Raw genomic sequence first — 25,792 nt, forward strand, 5'->3', positions numbered from 1 at the left:
GTGCTGAGGAGTATTTCTGTCGGTAATAAAGCCATTTTGTGGGGAAAAACTAATTCTGATTGGCTGGGCTTTGCTCCCCAGTGGGTGGCCTGGCTGCCAAGGGGGTGGGCCCACCTGGGTGGGTCCACCCCCCACCCCCCACCCCCCACCCATAGCTGCACCCTGCCCAGTCATGTGAAATCCATAGATTAGGGCCTAATTTATTTATTTCAGTTGACTGATTTTCTTATATCAAATCAAATTTCAAATCAAATTGATTTATATAGCCCTTCTTACATCAGCTGATATCTCAAAGTGCTGTACAGAAACCCAGCCAAAAAACCCAAACAGCAAGCAATGCAGGTGTAGAAGCATATGAACAGTAACTCAGTAAAGTCTTTGAAATTGTTGCCTTTCAATATTGTAACGATCCTGGGTTTATAAGCGCGAATCCGCGCTCAATAACCCCATATACCTATAAACCATTATACTGTTCATATAAGGAAATATGTTCAGCTCGCTTGTCATTTCAGACGAGCACGCACGCGCATACTGTCTAGACGAGTTGGCTACTCCCCGCGCGGGACAAGCCGTACACTGGTCGCTGGAATCCTTGTATTCTGTTTTATACAGGAATATTGAATGAAAAATATCCACAGCATGACAAGGCCAACTCAGCAGTAGCCATGGTTACATCTATTTAGACGGATAAATTCACATTTTAGGAAGGAAGTGGACTCTTCTATGCAGACAGGTAAGAATAAAGGTGCATAGCTCATGTTAACGTTTGCTAACCAGATAACCTATTTTAGCTAGCTAGTAGCTAACATTAGTCCACGAACGTGTGGCTATGTAAATGTGTAAGACAAAATTGTCTTGTTCATGAATGATACATTGTGCATGTGAGCACCTGCTACCTAGCCCAAATGAGTGAACATTTTCAAACTGGTTGAATTAGCCAGGTAACGTTAGTACTTCAAGTTAACGTTAGCTGGCTAGCTAGCTAACCACGCCACGTCAGTTGTGAGAACAGCATTTGGGGCGAGTCGATCATTTCAAAGTAACAAGCACACACAACGAAAACTTGAGAAACAATCGATATCACATTCATTCATGACCCATGTTGGTTGGCATGACAGTGTCAGCAGAAATGCGTGCACTCAGGACGGGCGTCATTGTCGGAAAGTGTGGGTCTTTTTGGAGCCTTGTGTGGACTATTTTGAACGTTGCACCGACCACTAGTAGTACACTACACATCTGTCGCTATAGCGATTAGTGAATTCGTGCAGATGGTGACGTCTGGATTAACAGTAGTTCGGGTAAAATACCCGTATATTCTACTCCTCTTGCCCTCCTTTCCAACAATGTCTGTCTGTCTATCCACCAACCCAGCCCTTCATGTGCGCGCAGCCCAGTAAGCCAATGTAATCTGCCTTTCTACTCCAATTGATCCCGTGTACTATGACGCACCAGCTGTCGCCCAGCCCCCTTGGGTTGATTCTGGTTTCTGAACGGGAGTCATTTCCCTGACAACCACGCAACTTCATGCACTATTGATTTACCTCACTAGTCGAGCCAGGAAAGGTCTGAAAACACCCTCTACATGTCCTGTCTGTGTGTTGTTCTACGTTTACTTCTAGTAGATTCCAGAGTCTGTCAGATGGTGAATAACCAGAGTGAGGTGAGCAGCTGGGAGCACTGATGCCTGCTCTCCCTATTTGTGTCCAGAGGTGACTGAAGGAGGGAGGCATGTCTCTGCGGGAGTCCCCATTCCCCAACTGCTTTGTGGAGGGCCTCCATGCAGTGAGCTGGGGTCTCATCCTGCCCTGCTTCTGGTTCCTGGACCGCCTCATTGCCGTCTGCATGTCCACCAGCCTGGAACGCACCCAGCGGCAGGAGCAGGAGTGTTACCTCCACCCTCTCAAGGTGTTCTTCGGCTTCATCCTCTTCCTCACCCTCTTCCTGATCACGGCTCCCCTGGCCTTCCTGGGGTTCCTGCTTTGGGCTCCCCTCCAGGCCGCCCGAAGGCCCTTCTCCTACCACCAGGAGCCCCCGTCGAGACCAGCACCAGCCGAGGAGGGGGAGAGGAACCTGGGCTTTGAGGCAGGGGCCAACAAGGCCACTTTTGGTTTTGCTTCTGCCAACTTGTGCCTATTGCCGGACGGCATCGCGCGTTCAACAACCTGGGGCACACGCAGCGCCGTGCCACCGCCATCGGCCGGAGCATCGTGCAGGGCGTGAACCGGCCACACATCCGCATCTTCGTGGATTCACCCAGTAGCTGTGGCACCCTCAGCCCCTCCAGTAGCCTGCTCCCCGGCCCCTCCACCACCAGCCCTGCCTCATACGGCGCTACAGACCCAGCATGCCAGCCACCACCCCAGGCCCATTCAGACGAGGACCAAGCTGACGGAGCGGTCCCAACAACGACGCCCCCCAAGCCCAGTGACTCAAACTATGTGGTGTACGAGCCCTGTGACGACACTGAGGAGTCTTCCCATTCTCCTGCCCCCGTCATCAACACCAACCACAACTCCAACCAGCAGGACCGGAAGGGCCACAGGAACCCTCCACGGGCCCTACGCACTCAGGGGGTCGCCCAGCGCGGTCAGGCTGGGTCAGACGACGTGCCCTGGGAGGTGTCCTCTCTCTTCCCGGCCAACGTGGACATCCTGTGTCTGGAGGAGGTGTTTGATAAGAGGGCAGCTGTGAAGCTGACCAACACCCTGGGGCCCCTGTTCAACCACATACTGTATGATGTAGGGGTGTACGCCTGCCAGCCTCCCGGCAGCTGCTCCTCCTTTAAGTTCTTCAACAGCGGCCTGTTCCTGGCCAGCCGTTACCCAGTGCTGGAGGCCCAGTACCACTGCTTCCCTAACGGCCGGGGGGAGGACGCCCTGGCTGCTAAAGGCCTGCTCTCTGCCAAGGTACCACTCACCACCGAGATCCTATTACTTACTAGAGAGGATGAAGTCAATGGGCTGATATTGGCAGACATTTTGATTAAATTAAGGAGAAATACAGTTCTAATTTATAATTCTATGCTACTCACTGTCATTATAGCTCTTGTCTTTCTCACCTCTCGCCTGCACTGAGTTTTTCTGCTTATAATAACTGTGATATGTGGTTGTTTTTTCCTACTAACTTTAATTGAATGCACTGACTGTTAGTCTCTCTGGAGAAGAGTGTCTGGTAAATGACTAAAATGTAAATGTGGTGTCATCTGGTTGCCATTAACGCTCACACTGTATTGAGTTACTGTTGTCAGTTATTGTAATGATAACGGCCGCTCCATTTTACCATGGGTTAAACAACAACATCAACACAGTTCATACCCAGTAGGTGAAGTAATGGTTTGTGGGTGTTCCCAGGTGCTAGTTGGCCAGAATCAGAAAGAGAAGAAGCTGGTTGGATATTTTAACTGCACACACCTCCATGCACCTGAAGGCAAGTCATCTTCATTCATTTTTTTTTTTACTTAATCCAAAATGGCCGCCTCTTCTCTATTTACAGCACAACTTCTCACATAGCTCATTATAATTTAGCTACTACTGTACATTTCATTCCACTTACACTGTTTATGCACCCTGAGGAAGGCACAGTGATGCCGAAACGTTGGTAAACGTTGGTAAATACCCATTAAATGGCTGGGAGTTTATACATGGAGTGAGCGACTTTCTTTATTTTGATAGTTTATTCTCCGTTAGTCAGCACCTCCACACACTATTATTCTGGGTGTGCACCAGCTCGTGTTTTTAATACTGTTTATGCACACCACACATTTATATACTGGGTTCCTGACATAGCTCACTGTAATATACAGTGTCTACTGCTGTACATATCACTCTTAGTATATATTTTTGGTGTATATATGCACAGATTGCATTTGTTTTATGATAGTGTTGTGTTGAGGTTCTGAACAGAGTAAAAACTCAAACGGACAACTAGATAAAAGCTCAAGCCACATTTATTCAACCCACTGGGTGCCTCAGCTGCAAGCACAACATACAAGTACATATCTATACCTTCTGACTAGGAGTCACCTCCTTTTATGACTAAGATAAACAATCCGTCTCTGTTGCTAGGCAGGAACTAAATCTGTTCCTCTTACTGATGTTGTCATGGCCCTGCATGAGTCTAGAACCTTCATTAGAGCGTGGAAGTGTGTGTGTGTGTGAGATAGGACTGCAGTTAGCTGGTCTCCAGAGACTTCTTTTCTCTTCAACTGTTGACCTTATTGAGTTGAGTTCCACATCCCTCCTGGTCCTAGATCCACAGCAACTGGCCTGCCTTGTCAGGAACTGAGACCTCCTTCCTTAGAAATATTACTATTCAGCAATAACATGTTTAAACAGACAAACTTTCTGTACTTCCCATTGTCTCGCTCAGTAACTTTCCATAAACAAAGTTCCTATTCTTCCTTCACTGACCCCTAACATACAGTTCTTTATACTTTTTATTCTTTATGTAAAGTAATCAATAAGCTCTAATATGGTGACAGGAATAAGTATATCTCAAGCCAGAATCTGACAGTTCATTGTTGATTTGTTATGTGTGTATTTGTTTGACATTTTACTGCCCTGTTAAAAGCTAGTAGCAGAAGCATTTCACTGCACCCGCTGTAACATCTGCTTAACTCTGTACGTGACCAATAAACTACGCAGTAATTATCTGTCCAGCACCAGTCTCTCTCTGCTTCTATTGCAATGGAGTCAATAGTGTTGAGAGCTGATCCCTGTGTGTCCTGTGATTGGCTGAGCAGGTGAAGGGGAGATCCGCTGTGAGCAGCTCAACATGCTCACCAAGTGGATCCAGGAGTTCCAGGTGACCAATAGCAAGCCTGATGAGGTGGTTGTGTTTGATGTGCTTTCTGGGGATTTCAACTTCGACAACTGCTCACCTGGTACGTCTGTGTCCCAAATTGAAACTTATTCTCTCTATCTATAGTGCACAACTTTTGATGAGAGCCCTATGGGCCTTGGTCAAATGTAGTACACTATATAGGGAATAGGGTGTCAGTTTTGGATACCTTTCTGTCTACGTAGAGAGTACATTGTCTCTGCATGCAGTTTGTCTTCTATAGATGGGTATCTGTGGGCTTGATGTCATGCAACAGGTTTCCACATTGTTCCATGTTTCTGTGTGTTGGTCCTTGGTCAGATGACAGTCTAGAACAGAGGCACAGTCTGTTTGAGGAGTACAGAGACCCCTGCAGGGCCGGGCCGGGCCAGGAGAAGCCCTGGGTCATTGGTGAGTTGGACTGTTGCACGCTCTTTAGGCTGTGTCCCAAATGGCATCCTATTCCCTGTACAGTGTACTACTTTTGATCAGGGCCCGAAGGTAAGTAGTGTGCCATTTGGGATACATGCCACATAGCCGACATACAGGCCTACAAGTCATTAGGAATGATCAAACATTTCTTGATGTCCTCTTGTGCACATTTGGGACATTATTAAAGTTTTTAACCTCTTGTATAGTCAGTCTCCTGTACAGGGCCCAGCCCATGTTTACCTATGTTGTCTGTTGTTTTATGTCGTGTAAGGAGTTTATTTGATCTTTTTTTTTTAGCAAGGCACATCTGTGGAAATCAACAAAACATTTTTTTTCCTCTGTTATATCGTTCAGGCACTTTGCTGGAACAGCCTACTCTGTATCATGAGGATGTAAGGACCCCAGAGAATCTTCAAAGGTATGCTATCCCTCAGACTGCATTCACTGGATGTAGTCAATGGGCCCTGGACGAACAACGTAGTGCACTACAACACATTGCAACCACTGGCCTCTCTAATCATTTAGAACACTAGTCACTTTAATAATGTTTACATTTTTAACTATATTATATACTGTATTCTATCCTATTCTACTGTATCTTAGTCTATGTATTACTCATCTCATATCTATATACTGTATTCTATCCTATTCTACTGTATCTTAGTCTATGTATTACTCATCTCATATCTATATACTGTATTCTATCCTATTCTACTGTATCTTAGTCTATGTATTACTCATCTCATATCTATATACTGTATTCTATCCTATTCTACTGTATCTTAGTCTATGCCGCTCTGACATCGCTCGTCCAACTATTTATATATTCTTAATTCCATTCCTTTACTTTAGATTGTGTGTTAGATACTACTGCACTGTTGGAGCTAGAAACACAAGCATTTCGCTACACCTGCAATAACATCTGCTAAACACGCGTATGTGACCAATAAAATATGATTTGATATGGAATAAGGTGTCGTTTGGGACATGTCCTAAGTTCCCCTGATCCCTTCCCTGTCTCTAGGACCCTGGAGAGAGAGGACTTGAGGAAGCAGTACATTTCCTCTCCTGTGGCCCTGGACGGCTGTCCCATGGTCTACCCTGAGTTGGGTCAGCCCTGGGTGGGGCGCCGCATCGACTACATCCTCTACAGAGAGAGCTCCATCTCCAAGCACTGCCGAACTGTACGTGTTTCATACTTTTCCCCTCTCTGGTTAGCTAGCTAGGTTAGCTAACATGAGCTAGCTATCAGACACCTGCCTTCTAATTCAACTGTATAGAAGAGTTGACTTCCTTCATGTTCTCCTCTCCACACTCCTGACCTCCACCTGTGTTATTGAAATGATTGCTTGGAACACCACGAGGATGTGTTCTAGGAAATACAACAGCGTGTCTGGCTGGCTGGCTGCAGGCGTCACAACAGCGTGTCTGGCTGGCTGGCTGCAGGCGTCACAACAGCGTGTGTCTGGCTGGCTGGCTGCAGGCGTCACAACAGCGTGTGCTGGCTGGCTGGCTGCAGGCGTCGCAACAGCGTGTGTCTGGCTGGCTGGCTGCAGGCGTCACAACAGCGTGTGTGGCTGGCTGGCTGGCTGGCTGCAGGCGTCGCAACAGCGTGTGTCTGGCTGGCTGGCTGCAGGCGTCACAACAGCGTGTGTCTGGCTGGCTGGCTGCAGGCGTCACAACAGCGTGTTCTGGCTGGCTGGCTGCAGGCGTCACAACAGCGTGTGCGGCTGGCTGGCTGGCTGCAGGCGTCACAACAGCGTGTGTCTGGCTGGCTGGCTGAGCCGCTGCAGGCGTCGCAACAGCGTGTGTCTGGCTGGCTGGCTGGCTGCAGGCGTCACAACAGCGTGTGTCTGGCTGGCTGGCTGGCTGCAGGCGTCGCAACAGCGTGTGTCTGGCTGGCTGGCTGGCTGCAGGCGTCACAACAGCGTGTGTCTGGCTGGCTGGCTGGCTGCAGGCGTCACAACAGCGTGTGTCTGGCTGGCTGGCTGGCTGCAGGCGTCACAACAGCGTGTGTCTGGCTGGCTGGCTGGCTGCAGGCGTCACAACAGCGTGTGTCTGGCTGGCTGGCTGGCTGCAGGCGTCACAACAGCGTGTGTCTGGCTGGCTGGCTGGCTGCAGGCGTCACAACAGCGTGTGTCTGGCTGGCTGGCTGGCTGCAGGCGTCACAACAGCGTGTGTCTGGCTGGCTGGCTGGCTGCAGGCGTCACAACAGCGTGTGTCTGGCTGGCTGGCTGGCTGCAGGCGTCGCAACAGCGTGTGTTTGGCTGTCTGGCTGGCTGCAGGCGTCGCAACAGCGTGTGTCTGGCTGGCTGGCTGGCTGCAGGCGTCACAACAGCGTGTGTCTGGCTGGCTGGCTGGCTGCAGGCGTCACAACAGCGTGTGTCTGGCTGGCTGGCTGGCTGCAGGCGTCACAACAGCGTGTGTCTGGCTGGCTGGCTGGCTGCAGGCGTCACAACAGCGTGTGTCTGGCTGGCTGGCTGGCTGCAGGCGTCACAACAGCGTGTGTCTGGCTGGCTGGCTGGCTGCAGGCGTCACAACAGCGTGTGTCTGGCTGGCTGCAGGCGTCACAACAGCGTGTGTTTGGCTGGCTGGCTGGCTGCAGGCGTCACAACAGCGTGTGTCTGGCTGGCTGGCTGGCTGCAGGCGTCGCAACAGCGTGTGTTTGGCTGGCTGGCTGGCTGCAGGCGTCGCAACAGCGTGTGTCTGGCTGGCTGGCTGGCTGCAGGCGTCACAACAGCGTGTGTCTGGCTGGCTGCAGGCGTCACAACAGCGTGTGTTTGGCTGGCTGGCTGGCTGCAGGCGTCACAACAGCGTGTGTCTGGCTGGCTGGCTGGCTGCAGGCGTCGCAACAGCGTGTGTTTGGCTGTCTGGCTGCAGGCGTCGCAACGACGTGTGGGTCTGTTATTAATTCTGGTGTTACTACATCCTTTTCTTTCTCTGCGCTATAGGAAATCGAGGAGGTCACCTTTGTGACCCAGCTTGCTGGCCTCACCGACCACATTCCAGTGGGCCTGAGGCTCAATGTGTTCCTGGACTCCGACACTGCCCAGTCCGAATGAGTGACAACCCAAGCCTGAATCCATTTGGGGAGAAGGGAAAGATATGTACTTCATTCCAAATGGCACACTATTCCCTATATTGTGCACTACTTTTGACCAAAGTCCTATGGGTGCCATTTGGGATGTAGGCATCTACTATGCACCACACGGGTACAACAATAACTTGACTTTGTAATTGTTGCTGTGAAAATGAACAGACCAATGAAACATGCCTGGGGGTTATGTTGTGGATGAGCTGGCCTGCATCCTCAGTCAGAGAGATGGAATGTGCATCGCAAATGGCACCCTATTCCCTGTATAGAGATGGTAAGGCATCCCAAATGAGTCCCTATATAGTGCACTACTTTTGACTAGAGTTTTATGGGGAATAACGTAGAGTTTTGGACAGTACCATTGTCTGGTAGCTGCTGGATTAAAACTGATATTGATTTGCTGGTGCTGCATACAGAGACCAAATCTAAGCTAAGTAATGACATGACTCACTGAGTTTTATTTATACATACATAGATACATGTGGGCCTTTTCAGGTCAGGGGCATTGATAACTCACTTTTATACAGTCAATCTTAGTTTTGGTAAATTGTTGGTACTGAAAATAATATTTTATATTTTTTCACTCTGATTTCACGATAATGCGTGTGGAAAATAAATGATCTCACTGAAATGCACCAAATGTTTGAGTCTCTTACTGCATACAAGGGTGGTCCAAAAAATATTAGAAGAATATTTGCTGTGTGGAGGGGGTGGTGAAACTGATTAAACCAAGAACAGTAACACAGTTATATGGATACATTCTGAAACCTTTATAAGAAGTTGATTGTATGGGTTTCGAGAGCGATTAAATATTTAAATGTCATGTTTTATAGCTGAAACGAGAGCAATATTATTTGGTGTGCTACTTCAAAGTCCCACGTTAGGCGGCGGTAAAGCGCATCCAGGAGGAGAACTGTACGGAAGGAGGCGTAAACAGCGAAGAAACCACCTCAACCAATCAGAGTCCTGGAATCAAACACTTCCTGATTCTAGACAGTCCTTGGAAAAACAAACTATAAACACATGCGTTTTGATGGCAATGACACGGTAGTTAAATCATGTGTGTACTCAATTGTTCTAGGCAATTTCTCTCTCAGATACTTTCACATAATGTTCTTGGAGGGTATACCGGTGTCGTTAGAGGTGCGTCTTTAATTGCAAAAGCGCGACGCAGCACAGAGTTTTTATATCGACGTTACACATGTCTTGCCTCTCAACAAATACATCCACATCTCTCTGCATTTTACAACGGTATTAGAAGGTATTACGCCGATTTACATAATGAAGAGAATGTTTCAAAGTTGGACAGCCCTGGCAAGTTTCTGGCACAACAAGATGAATATGAGATGCAGAGCGACTCAAGCCAAAGTAAGTATAACTAAAATTGATTCAATCAGATAACTAGCTAGCTAACGTTAGTAGTGTAACGTTACATGGCTACAAGGCACCCAATTCAATTACAAAGTCATACTATCTGATCTAGCTAAGCGCCATACCTTCCTCTACGTGTTACAGCAGCATACCACCCTGCATCCCACTGTCGGCTTGCTTCTGAAGCTAAGCAGGGTTGGTCCTGGTCAGTCCCTGGATGGTAGACCAGATGCTGCTGGAAGTGGTGTTGGAGGGCCAGTAGGAGGCACTCTTTCCTCTGGCCTAAAAACTATCCAAAATGCCCCAGGACACTGCCCTGTGTAGGGTGCCTACTTTTGGATGGGATGTTAAACGGGTGTCCTGACTCAGGTCATTAAAGATCCCATGGCACTTATCGTAAGAGTAGGGGTGTTAACCCTGGTGTCCTGGCTAAATTCCCAATCTGGCCCTCATACCATCATGGTCACCTAATCATCCCCAGCTTCCAATTGGCTCATTCATCCCCCCCCATCCCCTGTAACTATTCCCCAGGTCATTGCTGTAAATGAGAATGTGTTCTCAGTCAATTTACCTGGTAAAATAACGGTATAAATAAAACGTTTGTTACGTGTTTTTCCGAAAGTGCACAACACTTTTCTGTAGACCAATTATAAAGCTTCATCTGGCTGAGTTTACTCACCTCCACCTCCTGTATGGAAGATATCCTGGGTGCCAGTCTGTTGGGCCATCATGCCAACTCCTTGTTACTCAAACATGGTTGGTATGACATTGAGTGACAGGGAGTTGGAATGATGTCTCCCAGGCTAGTGTATTACTTATGAATATATATATTTTAACCTTTATTTAACTATGCAAGTCAGTTAAGAACAAATTCTTATTTTCAATGACAGCCTAGGAACAGTGGGCTAACTGCCTTGTTCAGGGGCAGAACGACAGATTTGTACCTTGTCAGCTCGGGGATTTGAACTTGCAACCTTGCGGTTACTAGTCCAACACTCTAACCACTAGGCTACAGTGCCACCCCCATACTGAATGTGTGTTTAATGTGATGATCCTCCCTCTCCCCTTGCTGTAGGAAACCCGCAGGAGGACTTTAACATGGACGTGTTGGTGTCCCTGCTCCGCCAGGAGAATGCAGCAGACATCTGTGTCATCAAGGTGCCTGAGGACATCAAGTACACCGACTACTTTATCGTTGTCAGCGGGTCCTCCTCAAGGCACCTCCGTGCCATGGCCCTCTACGCCATTAAAGTGGTAATTCCTTTATTTGATCAATTGTAGGTTTGCAAAATTCCGGTAACTTTCCACAAATTCCCAGGTTTTCCAGATATCCTGGTAGGAAGAATCGTAGAATCCGAAGGGAATAAGCAGGAAACCTGGGAATTTCCGAAAAAGTTACTTGAATTTTGAAACTCTATTTGGAACATGCTGGTCAAAGCTGTGCAGCAAACGCATTTGGCACCACTGTGTTGTAATACATGTTTCATATTTTGGCAGTACAAATATATGAAGAAAGATGGGGACCCACATGCCAAGATTGAGGGAAAGGATGCAGATGACTGGATGTGCATTGACTTTGGTATGTTTGATGATCTGGTGCTGGATTATAGTGCAGTAGGATGATCTGCTCCTGGTGCTGGATTATAGGGCAGTTGGATGATCTGCTCCTGGTGCTGGATTATAGGGCAGTAGGATGATCTGCTCCTGGTGCTGGATTATAGGGCAGTTGGATGATCTGCTCCTGGTGCTGGATTATAGGGCAGTTTGATGATCTGCTCCTGGTGCTGGATTATAGGGCAGTTGGATGATCTGCTCCTGGTGCTGGATTATAGGGCAGTAGGATGATCTGCTCCTGGTGCTGGATTATAGGGCAGTTGGATGATCTGGTGCTGGATTATAGGGCAGTAGGATGATCTGCTCTTGGTGCTGGATTATAGGGCAGTTGGATGATCTGCTCCTGGATTATAGGGCAGTAGGATGATCTGCCCCTGGTGCTGGATTATAGGGCAGTTGGATGATCTGGTGCTGGATTACAGGGCAGTTGGATGATCTGCTCCTGGCGCTGGATTATAGGGCAGTTTGATGATCTGCTCCTGGCTGTGGATTATAGGGCAGTTGGATGATCTTCTCCTGGTGCTGGATTATAGGGCAGTTGGATGATCTGCTCCTGGTGCTGGATTACAGGGCAGTTGGATGATCTGGTGCTGGATTATAGGGCAGTAGGATGATCTGCTCTTGGTGCTGGATTATAGGGCAGTTGGATGATCTGCTCCTGGTGCTGGATTATAGGGCAGTAGGATGATCTGGTGCTGGATTATAGTGCAGTAGGATGATCTGCTCCTCACTGTGGATTATAGTGCAGTAGGATGATCTGCTCCTGGTGCTGGATTATAGGGCAGTTGGATGATCTGCTCCTGGTGCTGGATTATAGGGCAGTTGGATGATCTGCTCCTGGTGCTGGATTATAGGGCAGTAGGATGATCTGCTCCTGGTGCTGGATTATAGGGCAGTTGGATGATCTGGTGCTGGATTATAGGGCAGTTTGATGATCTGCTCCTGGTGCTGGATTATAGGGCAGTTTGATGATCTGCTCCTGGTGCTGGATTATAGGGCAGTAGGATGATCTGGTGCTGGATTATAGGGCAGTTGGATGATCTGGTGCTGGATTATAGGGCAGTAGGATGATCTGCTCTTGGTGCTGGATTATAGGGCAGTTGGATGATCTGCTCCTGGATTATAGGGCAGTAGGATGATCTGCCCCTGGTGCTGGATTATAGGGCAGTTGGATGATCTGGTGCTGGATTACAGGGCAGTTGGATGATCTGCTCCTGGCGCTGGATTATAGGGCAGTTTGATGATCTGCTCCTGGCTGTGGATTATAGGGCAGTTGGATGATCTTCTCCTGGTGCTGGATTATAGGGCAGTTGGATGATCTGCTCCTGGTGCTGGATTACAGGGCAGTTGGATGATCTGGTGCTGGATTATAGGGCAGTAGGATGATCTGCTCTTGGTGCTGGATTATAGGGCAGTTGGATGATCTGCTCCTGGTGCTGGATTATAGGGCAGTAGGATGATCTGGTGCTGGATTATAGTGCAGTAGGATGATCTGCTCCTGACTGTGGATTATAGTGCAGTAGGATGATCTGCTCCTGGTGCTGGATTATAGGGCATTTGGATGATCTGCTCCTGGTGCTGGATTATAGGGCAGTTGGATGATCTGCTCCTGGTGCTGGATTATAGGGCAGTAGGATGATCTGCTCCTGGTGCTGGATTATAGGGCAGTTGGATGATCTGCTCCTGGTGCTGGATTATAGGGCAGTTTGATGATCTGCTCCTGGTGCTGGATTATAGGGCAGTTTGATGATCTGCTCCTGGTGCTGGATTATACGGCAGTAGGATGATCTGCTCCTGGTGCTGGATTATAGGGCAGTTGGATGATCTGGTGCTGGATTATAGGGCAGTAGGATGATCTGCTCTTGGTGCTGGTTTATAGGGCAGTTGGATGATCTGCTCCTGTGGATTATAGTGCAGTAGGATGATCTGCTCCTGACTGCTGGTTTATAGTGCAGTAGGATGATCTGCCCTGTGCTGGTTTACAGTGCAGTAGGATGATCTGCTCCTGACTCTGGTTTATAGTACAGTTTGATGATCTGCTCCTGACTGTGGTTTATAGGGCAGTAGGATGATCTTCTCCTGACTGCTGGTTTATAGGGCAGTAGGATGATCTGGTCCTGCTGGGTTTATAGGACAGTAGGATGATCTGCTCCTGGTGCTGGTTTATAGTGCAGTAGGATGATCTGCTGCTGGTTTATAGTGCAGTAGGATGATCTGCTCCTGGTGCTGGTTTATAGTGCAGTAGGATGATCTGCTCCTGAGATTATAGTACAGTTGGATGATCTGCTCCTGGCTGCTGGATTATAGGGCAGTAGTGGATGATCTGCCCCTGCTGGATTATAGGGCAGTAGGATGATCTGCTCCTGACCTGGATTATAGTGCAGTTTGATGATCTGCTCCTGGCTGTGGTTTATAGGGCAGTAGGATGATCTGCTCCTGACTGCTGGTTTATAGTGCAGTAGGATGATCTGCTCCTGGTGCTGGTTTATAGGGCAGTAGGATGATCTGGTCCTGACTGTGGATTATAGTGCAGTAGGATGATCTGCTCCTGGTGCTGGATTATAGGGCAGTTGGATGATCTGCTCCTGGTGCTGGATTATAGGGCAGTAGGATGATCTGGTGCTGGATTATAGTGCAGTAGGATGATCTGCTCCTGACTGTGGTTTATAGTGCAGTAGGATGACCTGGTGCTGGATTATAGGGCAGTAGGATGATCTGGTGCTGGATTATAGTGCAGTAGGATGATCTGCTCCTGACTGTGGTTTATAGTACAGTAGGATGATATGCTCCTGACTGTGGTTTATAGTACAGTAGGATGATATGCTTCTGACTGTGGTTTATAGTACAGTAGGATGATCTGCTCCTGACTGTGGTTTATAGTGCAGTAGGATGATCTGCTCCTGACTGTGGTTTATAGTGCAGTAGGATGATCTCCTCCTGACTGTGGTTTATAGTGCAGTAGAATGATCTAGTGCTGGATTATAGTGCAGTAGGATGATCTGCTCCTGACTGTGGTTTATAGTGCAGTAGGATGATCTGCTCCTGACTGTGGTTTATAGTACAGTAGGATGATATGCTTCTGACTGGTTTATAGTGCAGTAGGATGATCTGCTCCCTGGCTGTGGATTATAGTGCAGTAGGATGACCTGCTCCTGACTGTGGTTTATAGTGCAGTAGGATGATCTGCTCCTGACTGTGGTTTATAGTGCAGTAGGATGATCTGCTCCTGACTGGTTTATAGTGCAGTAGGATGATCTGCTCCTGGCTGTGGTTTATAGTGCAGTAGGATGACCTGCTCCCTGACTGTGGTTTATAGTGCAGTAGGATGATCTGCTCCTGACTGTGGTTTATAGTACAGTAGGATGATCTGCTCCTGACTGTGGTTTATAGTGCAGTAGGATGATCTGCTCCTGACTGTGGTTTATAGTGCAGTAGGATGATCTGCTCCTGACTGTGGTTTATAGTACAGTAGGATGATCTGCTCCTGACTGTGGTTTATAGTGCAGTAGGATGATATGCTCCTGACTGTGGTTTATAGTGCAGTAGGATGATCTGCTCCTGACTGTGTTTATAGTGCAGTAGGATGATCTGCTCCTGACTGTGGTTTATAGTACAGTAGGATGGTCTGCTCCCTGACTGTGGTTTATAGTGCAGTAGGATGATCTGCTCCTGACTGTGGTTGATAGTGCAGTAGGATGATCTGCTCCTGACTGTGGTTTATAGTGCAGTAGGTTGATCTACTCCTGACTGTGGTTTATAGTGCAGTAGGATGATCTACTCCTGACTGTGGTTTATAGTGCAGTAGGATGATCTGCTCCTGACTGTGGTTTATAGTGCAGTAGGATGATCTGCTCCTGACTGTGGTTTATAGTGCAGTAGGATGATATGCTCCTGACTGTGGTTTATAGTGCAGTAGGATGATCTGCTCCTGACTGTGGTTTATAGTACAGTAGGATGATCTGCTCCTGACTGTGGTTTATAGTGCAGTAGGATGATCTGCTCCTGACTGGTTTATAGTGCAGTAGGATGATCTGCTCCTGACTGGTTTATAGTACAGTAGGATGGTCTGCTCCTGATTGTGGTTTATAGTGCAGTAGGATGATCTGCTCCTGACTGTGGTTTATAGTGCAGTAGGATGATCTGCTCCTGACTGTGGTTTATAGTGCAGTAGGATGATCTGCTCCTGACTGTGGTTTATAGTACAGTTGGATGATCTGCTCCTGACTGTGGTTTATAGTACAGTAGGATGGATGATCTGCCCTGACTGTGGTTTATAGTGCAGTAGGATGATCTGCTCCTGACTGTGGTTTATAGTACAGTAGGATGATCTGCTCCTGACTGTGGTTTATAGTGCAGTAGGATGATCTGCTCCTGACTGTGGTTTATAGTGCAGTAGGATGATCTGCTCCTGGCTGGTTTATAGTACAGTAGGATTATCTGCTCCTGACTGTGGTTTATAGTGCAGTAGGATGATCTGCTCCTGACTGTGGTTTATAGTGCAGTAGGATGATATGCTCCTGATTGTGGTTTATAGTGCAGTAGGATGATCTGCTCCTGGCTGTGGTTTATAGTACTGTAGAATGATCTGCTCCTGACTGTGGTTTATAGTACAGTAGGATGATCTGCTCCTGACTGTGGTTTATATTACAGTAGAATGATCTGCTCCTGACTGTGGTTTATAGTGCAGTAGGATGATCTGCTCCTGACTCTGGTTTATAGTGCAGTAGGATGATCTGCTCCTGACTGTGGTTTATAGTACAGTAGGATGGATGATCTGCCCCTGACTGTGGTTTATAGTGCAGTAGGATGATCTGCTCCTGACTGTGGTTTATAGTACAGTAGAATGATCTGCTCCTGACTGTGGTTTATAGTACAGTAGGATGATCTGCTCCTGATTGTGGTTTATAGTACAGTAGGATGATATGCTCCTGACTGTGGTTTATAGTACAGTAGGATGGATGATCTGCCCCTGACTGTGGTTTATAGTGCAGTAGGATGATCTGGTCCTGACTGGTTTATAGTACAGTTGGATGGTCTGCTCCTGACTCTGGTTTATAGTGCAGTAGGATGATCTGCTCCTGACTGTGGTTTATAGTACAGTAGGATATATGCTCCTGACTGTGGTTTATAGTGCAGTAGGATGATCTGCTCCTGACTGTGGTTTATATTACAGTAGAATGATCTGCTCCTGACTGTGGTTTATAGTGCAGTAGGATGATCTGCTCCTGACTGTGGTTTATAGTACAGTAGGATGATCTGCTCCTGACTGTGGTTTATAGTGCAGTAGGATGATCTGCTCCTGACTGTGGTTTATAGTACAGTAGGATGATCTGCTCCTGACTGTGGTTTATAGTGCAGTAGGATGATCTGCTCCTGACTCTGGTTTATAGTGCAGTAGGATGATCTGCTCCTGACTGTGGTTTATAGTACAGTAGGATGATCTAGTGCTGGATTATAGTGCATGGAGATTAGAATAATTTACTGAAATAACACACTGATGGTCTCTAGAAATATTACACTGATATATTTTCTCTGGATATGTGGTTAATAAGGTAAGGTTATTACATTTATGTGAAAATGTCAATTTCTTACTTGCTAATCCTATTGCTCTCTCTGTCTCCCTTCTCTGTCTCCCTTCTCTGTCTCCCTTCTCTGTCTCCCTTCTCTCTGTCTCCCTTCTCTCTGTCTCCCTTCTCTCTGTCTCCCTTCTCTCTGTCTCCCTTCTCTCTGTCTCCCTTCTCTCTGTCTCCCTTCTCTCTATCTCTGTCTCCCTTCTCTCTGTCTCCCTTCTCTCTGTCTCCCTTCTCTCTGTCTCCCTTCTCTCTGTCTCCCTTCTCTCTGTCTCCCTTCTCTCTGTCTCTGTCTCCCATCTCTGTCTCCCTTCTCTGTCTCCCTTCTCTCTGTCTCCCTTCTCTGTCTCCCTTCTCTGTCTCCCTTCTCTGTCTCCCTTCTCTCTGTCTCTGTCGCCCTTCTTCTCTGTCTCTGCCTCCCTTCTCTCTGCCTCCCTTCTCTCTGTCTCCCTTCTCTCTGTCTCCCTTCTCTCTGTCTCCCTTCTCTCTCGTCTCCCTCTCTCTGTCTCCTTCTCTGTCTCCCTTGTCTCCTTCTCTCTGTCTCCCTTCTCTCTGTCTCCCTTCTCTCTGTCTCCTTCTCTCTGTCTCCCTTCTCTCTGTCTCCCTTCTCTCTGTCTCCCTTCTCTCTGTCTCCCTTCTCTCTGTCTCCCTTCTCTCTGTCTCCCTTCTCTGTCTCCCTTCTCTCTGTCTCTCCTTCTCTCTGTCTCTGTCTCCCTTCTCTCTGTCTCCCTTCTCTCTGTCTCCCTTCTCTCTGTCTCCCTTCTCTGCCTGTCTCCCTTCTCTCTGTCTCCCTTCTCTGTCTCCCTTCTCTGTCTCCCTTCTCTGTCTCCCTTCTCTGTGTCTCCCTTCTCTGTGTCTCCCTTCTCTGTCTCCTTCTCTGTCGTCTCCCTTCTCTCTGTCTCCCTTCTCTGTGTCTCCCTTTTCTCTGTCTCCTTCTCTGTCTCTGTCCCTTCTCTGTCTCCCTTGTCTCTGTCTCCCTTCTCTCTGTCTCCCTTCTCTCTGTCTCCCTTCTCTCTGTCTCCTTTCTCTGTCTCCCTTCTCTGTCTCCCTTGTTTCTGTCTCCCTTCTCTCTGTCTCCCTTCTCTCTGTCTCCCTTCTCTCTGTCTCCCTTCTCTGTTCGTCTCCCTTCTCTGTGTCTCCCTTCTCTCGTCTCCCTTCTCTGTCTCCCTTCTCTGTCTCCCTTCTCTGTCTCCCTTCTCTCTGTCTCCCTTCTCTCTGTCTCCCTTCTCTGTCTCCCTTCTCTCTGTCTCCCTTCTCTCTCTCTCTGTCTCCCTTCTCTCTCTCTCTGTCTCCCTTCTCTCTGTCTCTGTCTCCCTTCTCTCTCTCTGTCTCCCTCTCTCTGTCTCCCTCTCTCTGTCTCCCTCTCTCTGTCTCCCTCTCTCTCTCTCTCTCTCCCTTCTCTCTGTCTCCCTTCTCTCTCTCCTTTCCTCCCTGTAGGAAGGATGGTGGTCCACTTCATGCTACCAGAGACCAGAGAGGTGTATGAACTGGAGAAGCTGTGGACACTACGTTCTCTTGATGAACAGTTGAGCTCCATCCCCGTTGAGACGCTCCCAGAGGACTTCATATATGGAGCCCATGTCAATGTCACCAAGTGACTCAACAATTAAACAACTGTTGAGACTGGAGTGTTATTTATTGAAAAGAAGAGACACTGAGTCTGCTTCCTAAATGCCACCCTATTCCCTTTATAGTGCACTACTTTTGACCAGACCTATTCCCTTTATAGTGCACTACTTTTGACCAGAGTCTTATGGGCCCTGGTCAAAAGTAGATTACACAATAAGTGTCTTACAATCATGGTTGTTAATGTTTGCACTGGAATGTAGCTAGGAGTTTAGGGTGTTTTTGTGTGTGTTGATGTGTTGATGCAATGGGGGTGGGGGATTCGGTGGCAATGGTTGTTTGGGCATTTCATCAGAAGACTGAATTTTATTAAAGAATTCATTTCAAAAATACTTTTCTTAAGATATTGTTCATGATGACTCCTGGCTAGACACACATTATTACATTCAGTAGATGGTAACAATGACATCATCTGGTGTAGAGCTTATTATATGAACAACAGAACAATTGTTTGTTGGCTATAGTCAGTGTATAAAGCTAAACAAAATATGGTCTTGTGCAGCTCCTTGTAACTTAATGATCAGTGGTGGAAAAAGTACCCAATTTTCATACTTGAGTAAAGATAGCTTAAGAGAAAATGACTCAAGTGAAAGTCACCCAGAAAATACTACTTGAGTAAAAATAACTTAAGCATCAAAAGTAAAAGTATAAATAATTACATTTAATTTACGGAAAGCCAGGGGTGTGGTCCAACACTCAGACATGATTTACAAACGAAGCATGTGTTTAGTGAGTCCGCCAGATCAGAGGCAGTAGGGATGACCAGGGATGTTCTCTTGATAAGTGTGAGAATTAGACAATTTTCCTGTCCTACTAAGCATTCAAAATGTAATGAGCACTTTTGGGTGTCAGGGAAAATGTATGGTGTAAAAAGTACATTTTCTTTAGGAATGTAGGGAAGTAAAACCTGTCAAAATTATCATTAGTAAAGATACCCCCACAAAAATGACTTAAATAGTACTTTCAAGTATTTTTACTTAAGTATTTTACACCACAAAAAAATTATGTTGATGCAACAAACTTTCATGTCCAATAACAAACGTACCTTTATTTACACAGTATGAAGTACTGTACCATATTTTTAGATTTTTTTATTTCACCTTTATTTAACCAGGTAGGTAAGTTGAGAACACGTTCTCATTTACAACTGTGACCTGGCCAAGATAAAGCAAAGCAGTTCGACACATACAACAACACAGAGTTACACATGGAGTAAAACAAACATACAGTCAATAATACAGTAGAAAATAAGTCTATATACAATGTGAGCAAATGAGGTGAGATAAGGGAGGTAAAGGCAAAAAAGGCCATGGTGGCAAAGTAAGATTTTTGTAGTTCGTTCCAGTCATTGGCAGCAGAGAACTGGAAGGAAAGGTGGCCAAAGGAGGAATTGGCTTTAGGGGTGACCAGAGAGATATACCTGCTGGAGCGCGTGCTACAGGTGGGTGCTGCTATGGTGACCAGCGAGCTGAGATAAGGGGGGACTTTACCTAGCAGGGTCTTGTAGATGACCTGGAGCCAGTGGGTTTGGCGACGATTATGAAGAGAGGGCCTGCCAACATAAGCGTACAGGTCGGAGTGGTGGGTAGTATATGGGGCTTTGGTGACAAAATGGATGGCACTGTGATTGACTGCATCCAGTTTGTTGAGTATCAACTATTATAAACTGGGTGGTTTGAGCCCTGAATGCAGATTGGCTGACAGCCGTGGTATATCAGACCCTATACCATGGGTATAACAAAACATGTATTTTTACTGCTCTAATTACGTTGGTAACCAGTTTATAATAGCAATATGACACCTCGGGAGTTTGTTGTATACCACGGCTACGGGCTGTATCCAGGAACTCCGCGTTGCGTCAGGTTTAAGAACAGCCCTTGGACATGGTATATTGGCAATATACCACACCCCTCGTGACGTATTGCTTTAATATGTACTGCACATTATTTACACCTGCTAAGAGACCCACTGTAGAGTATGACAGAAAAAAAAATCTTCGCGCGTGCCCGTTTTTTTCATGAACGGCTTGACCTCAGCATGAATTTTCTATAAGTGCATACATTTTTTTCGTTTAAAGCATATCAAGATCCGAACAGGTGAGATTATTAGGTTGACCTACTGTAATAAAACAAATATTTTTGTCTGTTTCCACGGTAACTTCATGGACAACATCTTTTTTTAGAACAAATTACTTCTCCAAAAACTTTTCTAGATGTATAGATTTGATGTTGGCCTCGCCAGGGAGCCGTAGCCATGCATACCAGCGCATCTTCATGTTGTGTTTTTTACGTCATAGCCAATCAACCTATAAACATAGACCAATGAACGATGGACGGTGAGTATAGTCTTTTTTTCTGTCGTCTAAATATTTCTATAACTATCCACTTAATTATGGAAAATATCCTTCCCTTATTAATACTGGTTTCATTTAATTTTAGTGGAGCTTGTTGGAGTAACACACGTTTTGGATGCCATCACGTTTTGGGCACAGGTAGCTAGCTAGCTACACGTAGCACATCCCACTATTGAATTAATTAACGTTAGAACTTTGGTTGAACATTTCACCTGTTGATTGGTTCATTTGATTTACACAAGAACACCCAAGAAATGTAACCCAAACATGTACACACAGTATACCCACATGTCTGTTTGTTATGTGTTGTAGAATGTCAATGACGATCAAGCCATTGAAAACATAAGAAATGCCTTGGCAGACAAATGCCCAACAGCCCAAAGGTTACTTGGAACTCCCAATCCTCAGAAGGTAAAGAAAGGTAGAAGCTAGACTTGGAGAGATGGAGAAGAGAGAGAGAGAGAGAGACCATTATCATTGGATTCATACATTGCATCCATCTTGTGTTTGCGTCTAGATTTATGGGGCAGTCTTCTCAGAGGACAGCTGTTGGTACAGGTGCAAGGTCCTGCAGCAGACTGATAATGTGAGTCAATGAGTGTCTGGATACTACCCACATGGCACCCTATAAAGTGCACTACTTTTGACCAGAGCCCTTTGGGGAATTTGGGACATGCTGACCATCTCGCTGTCTGGAAAAGCCTACAGTACATGATGTGAGGGGGCTTATCAATGTATCATTGTGGTTCATACCTTCATTCTGACACAAGCATGATCTGTCAGTATCCACCCGAGGCTGTGCTGATGAGATCCTGCTTTGGAAGTGAAGTGGTTAGACAGGTAATAGATTTAGACAGATTTGGAATTGCAGCTGGTGTATAACCCCCGGGCCATAACACTGCAGGCTGTTTAGTTTATCTCAGGATGATGTTGTGCTGACTGACGTGAGGAGGCTGTGGTGATGACTGACGTGAGGAGGCTGTGGTGATGACTGACGTGAGGAGGCTGTGGTGATGACTGACGTGAGGAGGCTGTGGTGATGACTGACGTGAGGAGGCTGTGGTGATGACTGACGTGAGGAGGCTGTTGTGCTGACTGGCGTGAGGAGGCTGGCTGTTGTGCTGACTGGCGTGAGGAGGCTGGCTGTTGTGCTGACTGGCGTGAGGAGGCTGGCTGTTGTGCTGACTGACGTGAGGAGGCTGGCTGTTGTGCTGACTGGCGTGAGGAGGCTGGCTGTGGTGCTGACTGATTATGTATCCAACTTGTCTTTAAAAGAAACATTGTTTCCAAATGGCACCCTATTCCCTATAGTGCACTACTTATCCCTATAGGCCCTGGTCAAAAGTAGTGCATTATATAGGGAATAGGATGTCATTTGGGATGCAGACTGACATTCCGATCTCCATCTTGTGTCCAGTTTCACGTGTCCTACATTGACTATGGGAACACAGAGTTCATCAGTCGGTCAGCTCTGGTGGAGCTGCCAGGGGAGCTACAGTCACCTTGTCTGGCCAAGAAGTACAAGTTCTGGGGCTTCAATGTGTCCACTGACCAAGACTCAGCACATTTCCTGCAGGTACTCTGTTCCTCTCCATGTCATTAATGTCTATGTCTCACAAAATAGGATTCTTATCTCAAGGGTTAGTGTTTAGTATTTGGTGTCATATGTGTGTGAATGGGTTGACACATTGTGATGTATTTTGAATAGAGTCCTTCTGCTCACAAAATGTGCATTGTCTTGTTTTGCTCTTTAGGGAAAGGCCTTCCTTCAGAATCTGATCTATGGGAAGAAGGTCCGCATCCAGAAGAAGTCTGTCTGCTTCGACGGGACCGTCCTGGTCCAGGCTTTTCAGGGAAACCTGGACATCGGTGAAGAGGTCCTCAAACAAACCTCTCTGTTATGTCCTGTAAGGAGTTTTTATGACTCAAGGCACTTGAAAACTGACAATAAAATGCTCTCTTAGGTTTTGAAGATGAAGTTTGCCAAGTTCACCCTCCCAGGGAGTAACCGCGAGAGCCCCATGTCTGTACGGGCCCTGCAGGAGTCCCATTGCCTGTGGCCTCAGCGGGTGTTGGATTGGCCTGGCCCCCAGGGGGATGGGGACATGCCTGGCTCTACAGTCTGCATGCCCAAACTACGGCCTGCTTTCCCCGACCAGAGTCCCCTTTCAATGAAGTAAGATACCTGTCTGTCTGTTCCGCTCGGATAATTGGACCCGTGTGGCTCAGTTGGTAGAGCATGGTGTTTGCAACGCCAGGGCTGTGGGTTTGATTCCCACGGGGGACCAGTACAAAAAATAAAATGTATGCATTCACTACTGCAAGTCGCTCTGGATAAGAGTGTCTGCTAAATGACTAAAATGTAAAATAATGAAGTAAGACACCTGTCTGTCTGTTCCGCTGGGATAATGAAGTAAGACCCCTGTCTGTCTGTTCCGCTGGGATAATGAAGTAAGACACCTGTCTATCTGTTCCGCTGGGATAATGAAGTAAGATACCTGTCTGTCTGTTCCTCTGGGATAATGAAGTAAGACACCTGTCTGTCTGTTCCTCTGGGATATTGAAGTAAGACACCAGTCTGTCTATTCCGCTGGGATAATGAAGTAAGACACCTGTCTGTCTCTTCCTCTGGGATCCCAAGGACTGGAAATGTTTTGTTCCAGCCCAGCACTAGCACAGCTGATTCAACTAATCAAGAGCTTTGCGAGTAGTTGAATCAGGGGTGCTAGCAGTGGCCCATACTTTGACTTTTTCACTTGAAATTACTAATCCTGTGGTGTGAATGGTATTGGGAGATCGGGAGATCCATAGATGAACGAGTAAACTCCCACTGCCTTCCGTTCTACTAGCTAACACGCAATCATTGGAAAATAAAATTGATGATCTTCGATTATCCTACCAACGGGACATTAAGAACTGTAATATCTTATGTTTCACCGAGTCGTGGCTGAACGACGACACGGATAATATAGAGCTGGCGGGATTTGCAGAACAGAGACGCTACCTCTGGTAAGACGAGGGGTGGGGGTGTGTGTCTTTGTCAATAACAGCTGGTGCGCGATGTCTAATATTAAAGAAGTCTCGAGGTATTGCTTGCCTGAGGTAGAGTACCTTATGATATGCTGTAGACCACACTATCTACCAAGAGAGTTCTCATCTATATTATTCGTAGCCGTCTATTTACCACCACAGACCGATGCTGGCACTAAGACCGCACTCAACCAATTCTATAAGGCCATAAGCAAACAAGAAAATGCTCATCCAGAAGCGGCACTCCTAGTGGCCGGGGACTTTAATGCAGGCAAACTTAAATCAGTTGTACCACATTTTTACCAGCATGTCACATATGCAACTAGAGGGAAAAAAACTAGACCACCTTTACTCCACAAACAGAGATGCATACAAAGCTCTCCCCTGCCCTCCATTTGGCAAATCTGACCATAATTCTATCCTCCTGATTCCTGCTTACAAGCGAAAACTAAAGCAGGAAGTACCAGTGACTCGCTCAATACGGGAGTGGTCAGATGACGCGGATGCTACTCTACAGGACTGTTTTGCTAGCACACACTGGAATATGTTCCGGGATTCCTCCGATGGCATTGAGGAGTACACCACATCAGTCATTGGCTTCATCAATAAGTGCATCAATGAAGTCGTTCCCACATTGACCGTACGTACATACCCCAACCAGAAGCCATGGATTACAGGCAACATCCGCATCGAGCTAAAGGCTAGATCTGCCGCTTTCAAGGAGCGAGACACTAATCCGGACGCTTATAAGAAATCCCGCTATGCCCTCAGACGAACAAACAAACCAGCAAAGCGTCAATACAGGATTAAAATGGAATCCTACTACACTGGCTATGACAGCAGGAGCAGTAGAGATACTCTCAATGATCGGCTATGAAAAGCCAACTAACATTTACTCCTGAGGTGCTGACCTGTTGCACCCTCGACAACTACTATGATTATTATTATTTGACCATGTTGGTCATTTATGAACATTTGAACATCTTGGCCATGTTCTGTTATAATCTCCACCCGGCACAGCCAGAAGAGGAATGGCCACCCCTCATAGCCTGGTTTCTTCCTAGGTTTTGGCCTTTTCTAGGGATTTTTTCCTAGCCACCGTGCTTCTACACCTGCATTGCTTGCTGTTTGGGGTTTTAGGCTGGGTTTCTGTACAGCACTTTGAGATATCAGCTGATGTAAGAAGGGCTATATAAATAAATTTGATTTGATTTTGATGTGGCAGGGCTTGAAATCTATTGCGGACTACAAAGGGAAACCTAGACGTGAGCTGCCCAGTGACGCGAGCCTACCAGACGAGCTAAATGCCTTTTATGTTCGCTTTGAGGCAAGCAACACTGAAGCATGCACGAGAGCACCAGCTGTTCTGGATGACTGTGTGATAACGCTCTCTGTAGCCGATGTGAGCAAGACCTTTAAACAGGTCAACATTCACAAAGCCGCGGGGCCAGATGGATTACCAGGACATGTACTCAGTCTGTGCGGACCAACTAGCAAGAGTCTTCACTGACATTTTCAACCTCTCCCTGACTGAGTCTGTAATCCCTACATGTTTCAAGCAGACCACCATAGTCACTGTGCCCATAGTCACTGTGCCCACATCAACAGCATCCTCCTGGATATCCTAGACCAGGTATTCCCAAACTGAGGTACGTAGGCGCAATGCCGTCGGGGGTACACCAAATATAAATGTGTATTGTTTTAAAAAATGTTATTCAAATTTACAACAGTCCATTTAGATTTTCCAACGGGGCTATACATTTGGGTGAGTTTTTTTCTCACCGGAGTATTCTTGTTTCACTGCCAAAAAATAAAATGAAACCATATGGTGTTCAATAAAATAACACAATGTCAAATACAGGTAGCCTAGTCAAGTAATTAACA

At 46.7% G+C, this 25,792-nt stretch overlaps 3 protein-coding genes across 3 annotated transcripts in view; all 3 read left to right on the top strand.

The window, feature by feature from the left end:
- Window positions 1-501: 501 nt before the first annotated feature.
- Window positions 502-8,979, top strand: smpd5 (sphingomyelin phosphodiesterase 5). The gene is given in 9 exon segments (XM_045697085.1): window positions 502-733; window positions 1,708-2,149; window positions 2,152-2,906; window positions 3,351-3,426; window positions 4,742-4,882; window positions 5,140-5,229; window positions 5,605-5,668; window positions 6,275-6,434; window positions 8,202-8,979. Coding segments are annotated over 8 exon segments (1,818 nt in total). The 5' UTR covers window positions 502-733; window positions 1,708-1,728; the 3' UTR covers window positions 8,313-8,979.
- A 360-nt stretch (window positions 8,980-9,339) lies between these two features.
- Window positions 9,340-18,850, top strand: malsu1 (mitochondrial assembly of ribosomal large subunit 1). Its single transcript, NM_001141515.2, is given in 4 exon segments — window positions 9,340-9,712; window positions 10,791-10,969; window positions 11,213-11,294; window positions 18,337-18,850. Coding segments are annotated over 4 exon segments (732 nt in total). The 5' UTR covers window positions 9,340-9,402; the 3' UTR covers window positions 18,498-18,850.
- A 1,735-nt stretch (window positions 18,851-20,585) lies between these two features.
- LOC106596971 (serine/threonine-protein kinase 31) overlaps window positions 20,586-25,792 on the top strand; it is a 42,737-nt gene continuing 37,530 nt past the window's right edge. Inside the window, exons 1-7 of the mRNA XM_045697088.1 lie at window positions 20,586-20,860; window positions 20,964-21,016; window positions 21,191-21,289; window positions 21,396-21,464; window positions 22,296-22,454; window positions 22,633-22,755; window positions 22,843-23,054. Coding sequence (XP_045553044.1) covers window positions 20,854-20,860; window positions 20,964-21,016; window positions 21,191-21,289; window positions 21,396-21,464; window positions 22,296-22,454; window positions 22,633-22,755; window positions 22,843-23,054 — 722 coding nt within the window. The 5' untranslated portion in view covers window positions 20,586-20,853. The remainder of the gene's footprint in view (window positions 20,861-20,963; window positions 21,017-21,190; window positions 21,290-21,395; window positions 21,465-22,295; window positions 22,455-22,632; window positions 22,756-22,842; window positions 23,055-25,792) is intronic.

Source organism: Salmo salar, chromosome ssa02 (genome assembly GCF_905237065.1).
Source record: "Salmo salar chromosome ssa02, Ssal_v3.1, whole genome shotgun sequence".
Taxonomy (NCBI): Eukaryota; Metazoa; Chordata; class Actinopteri; order Salmoniformes; family Salmonidae; genus Salmo; species Salmo salar.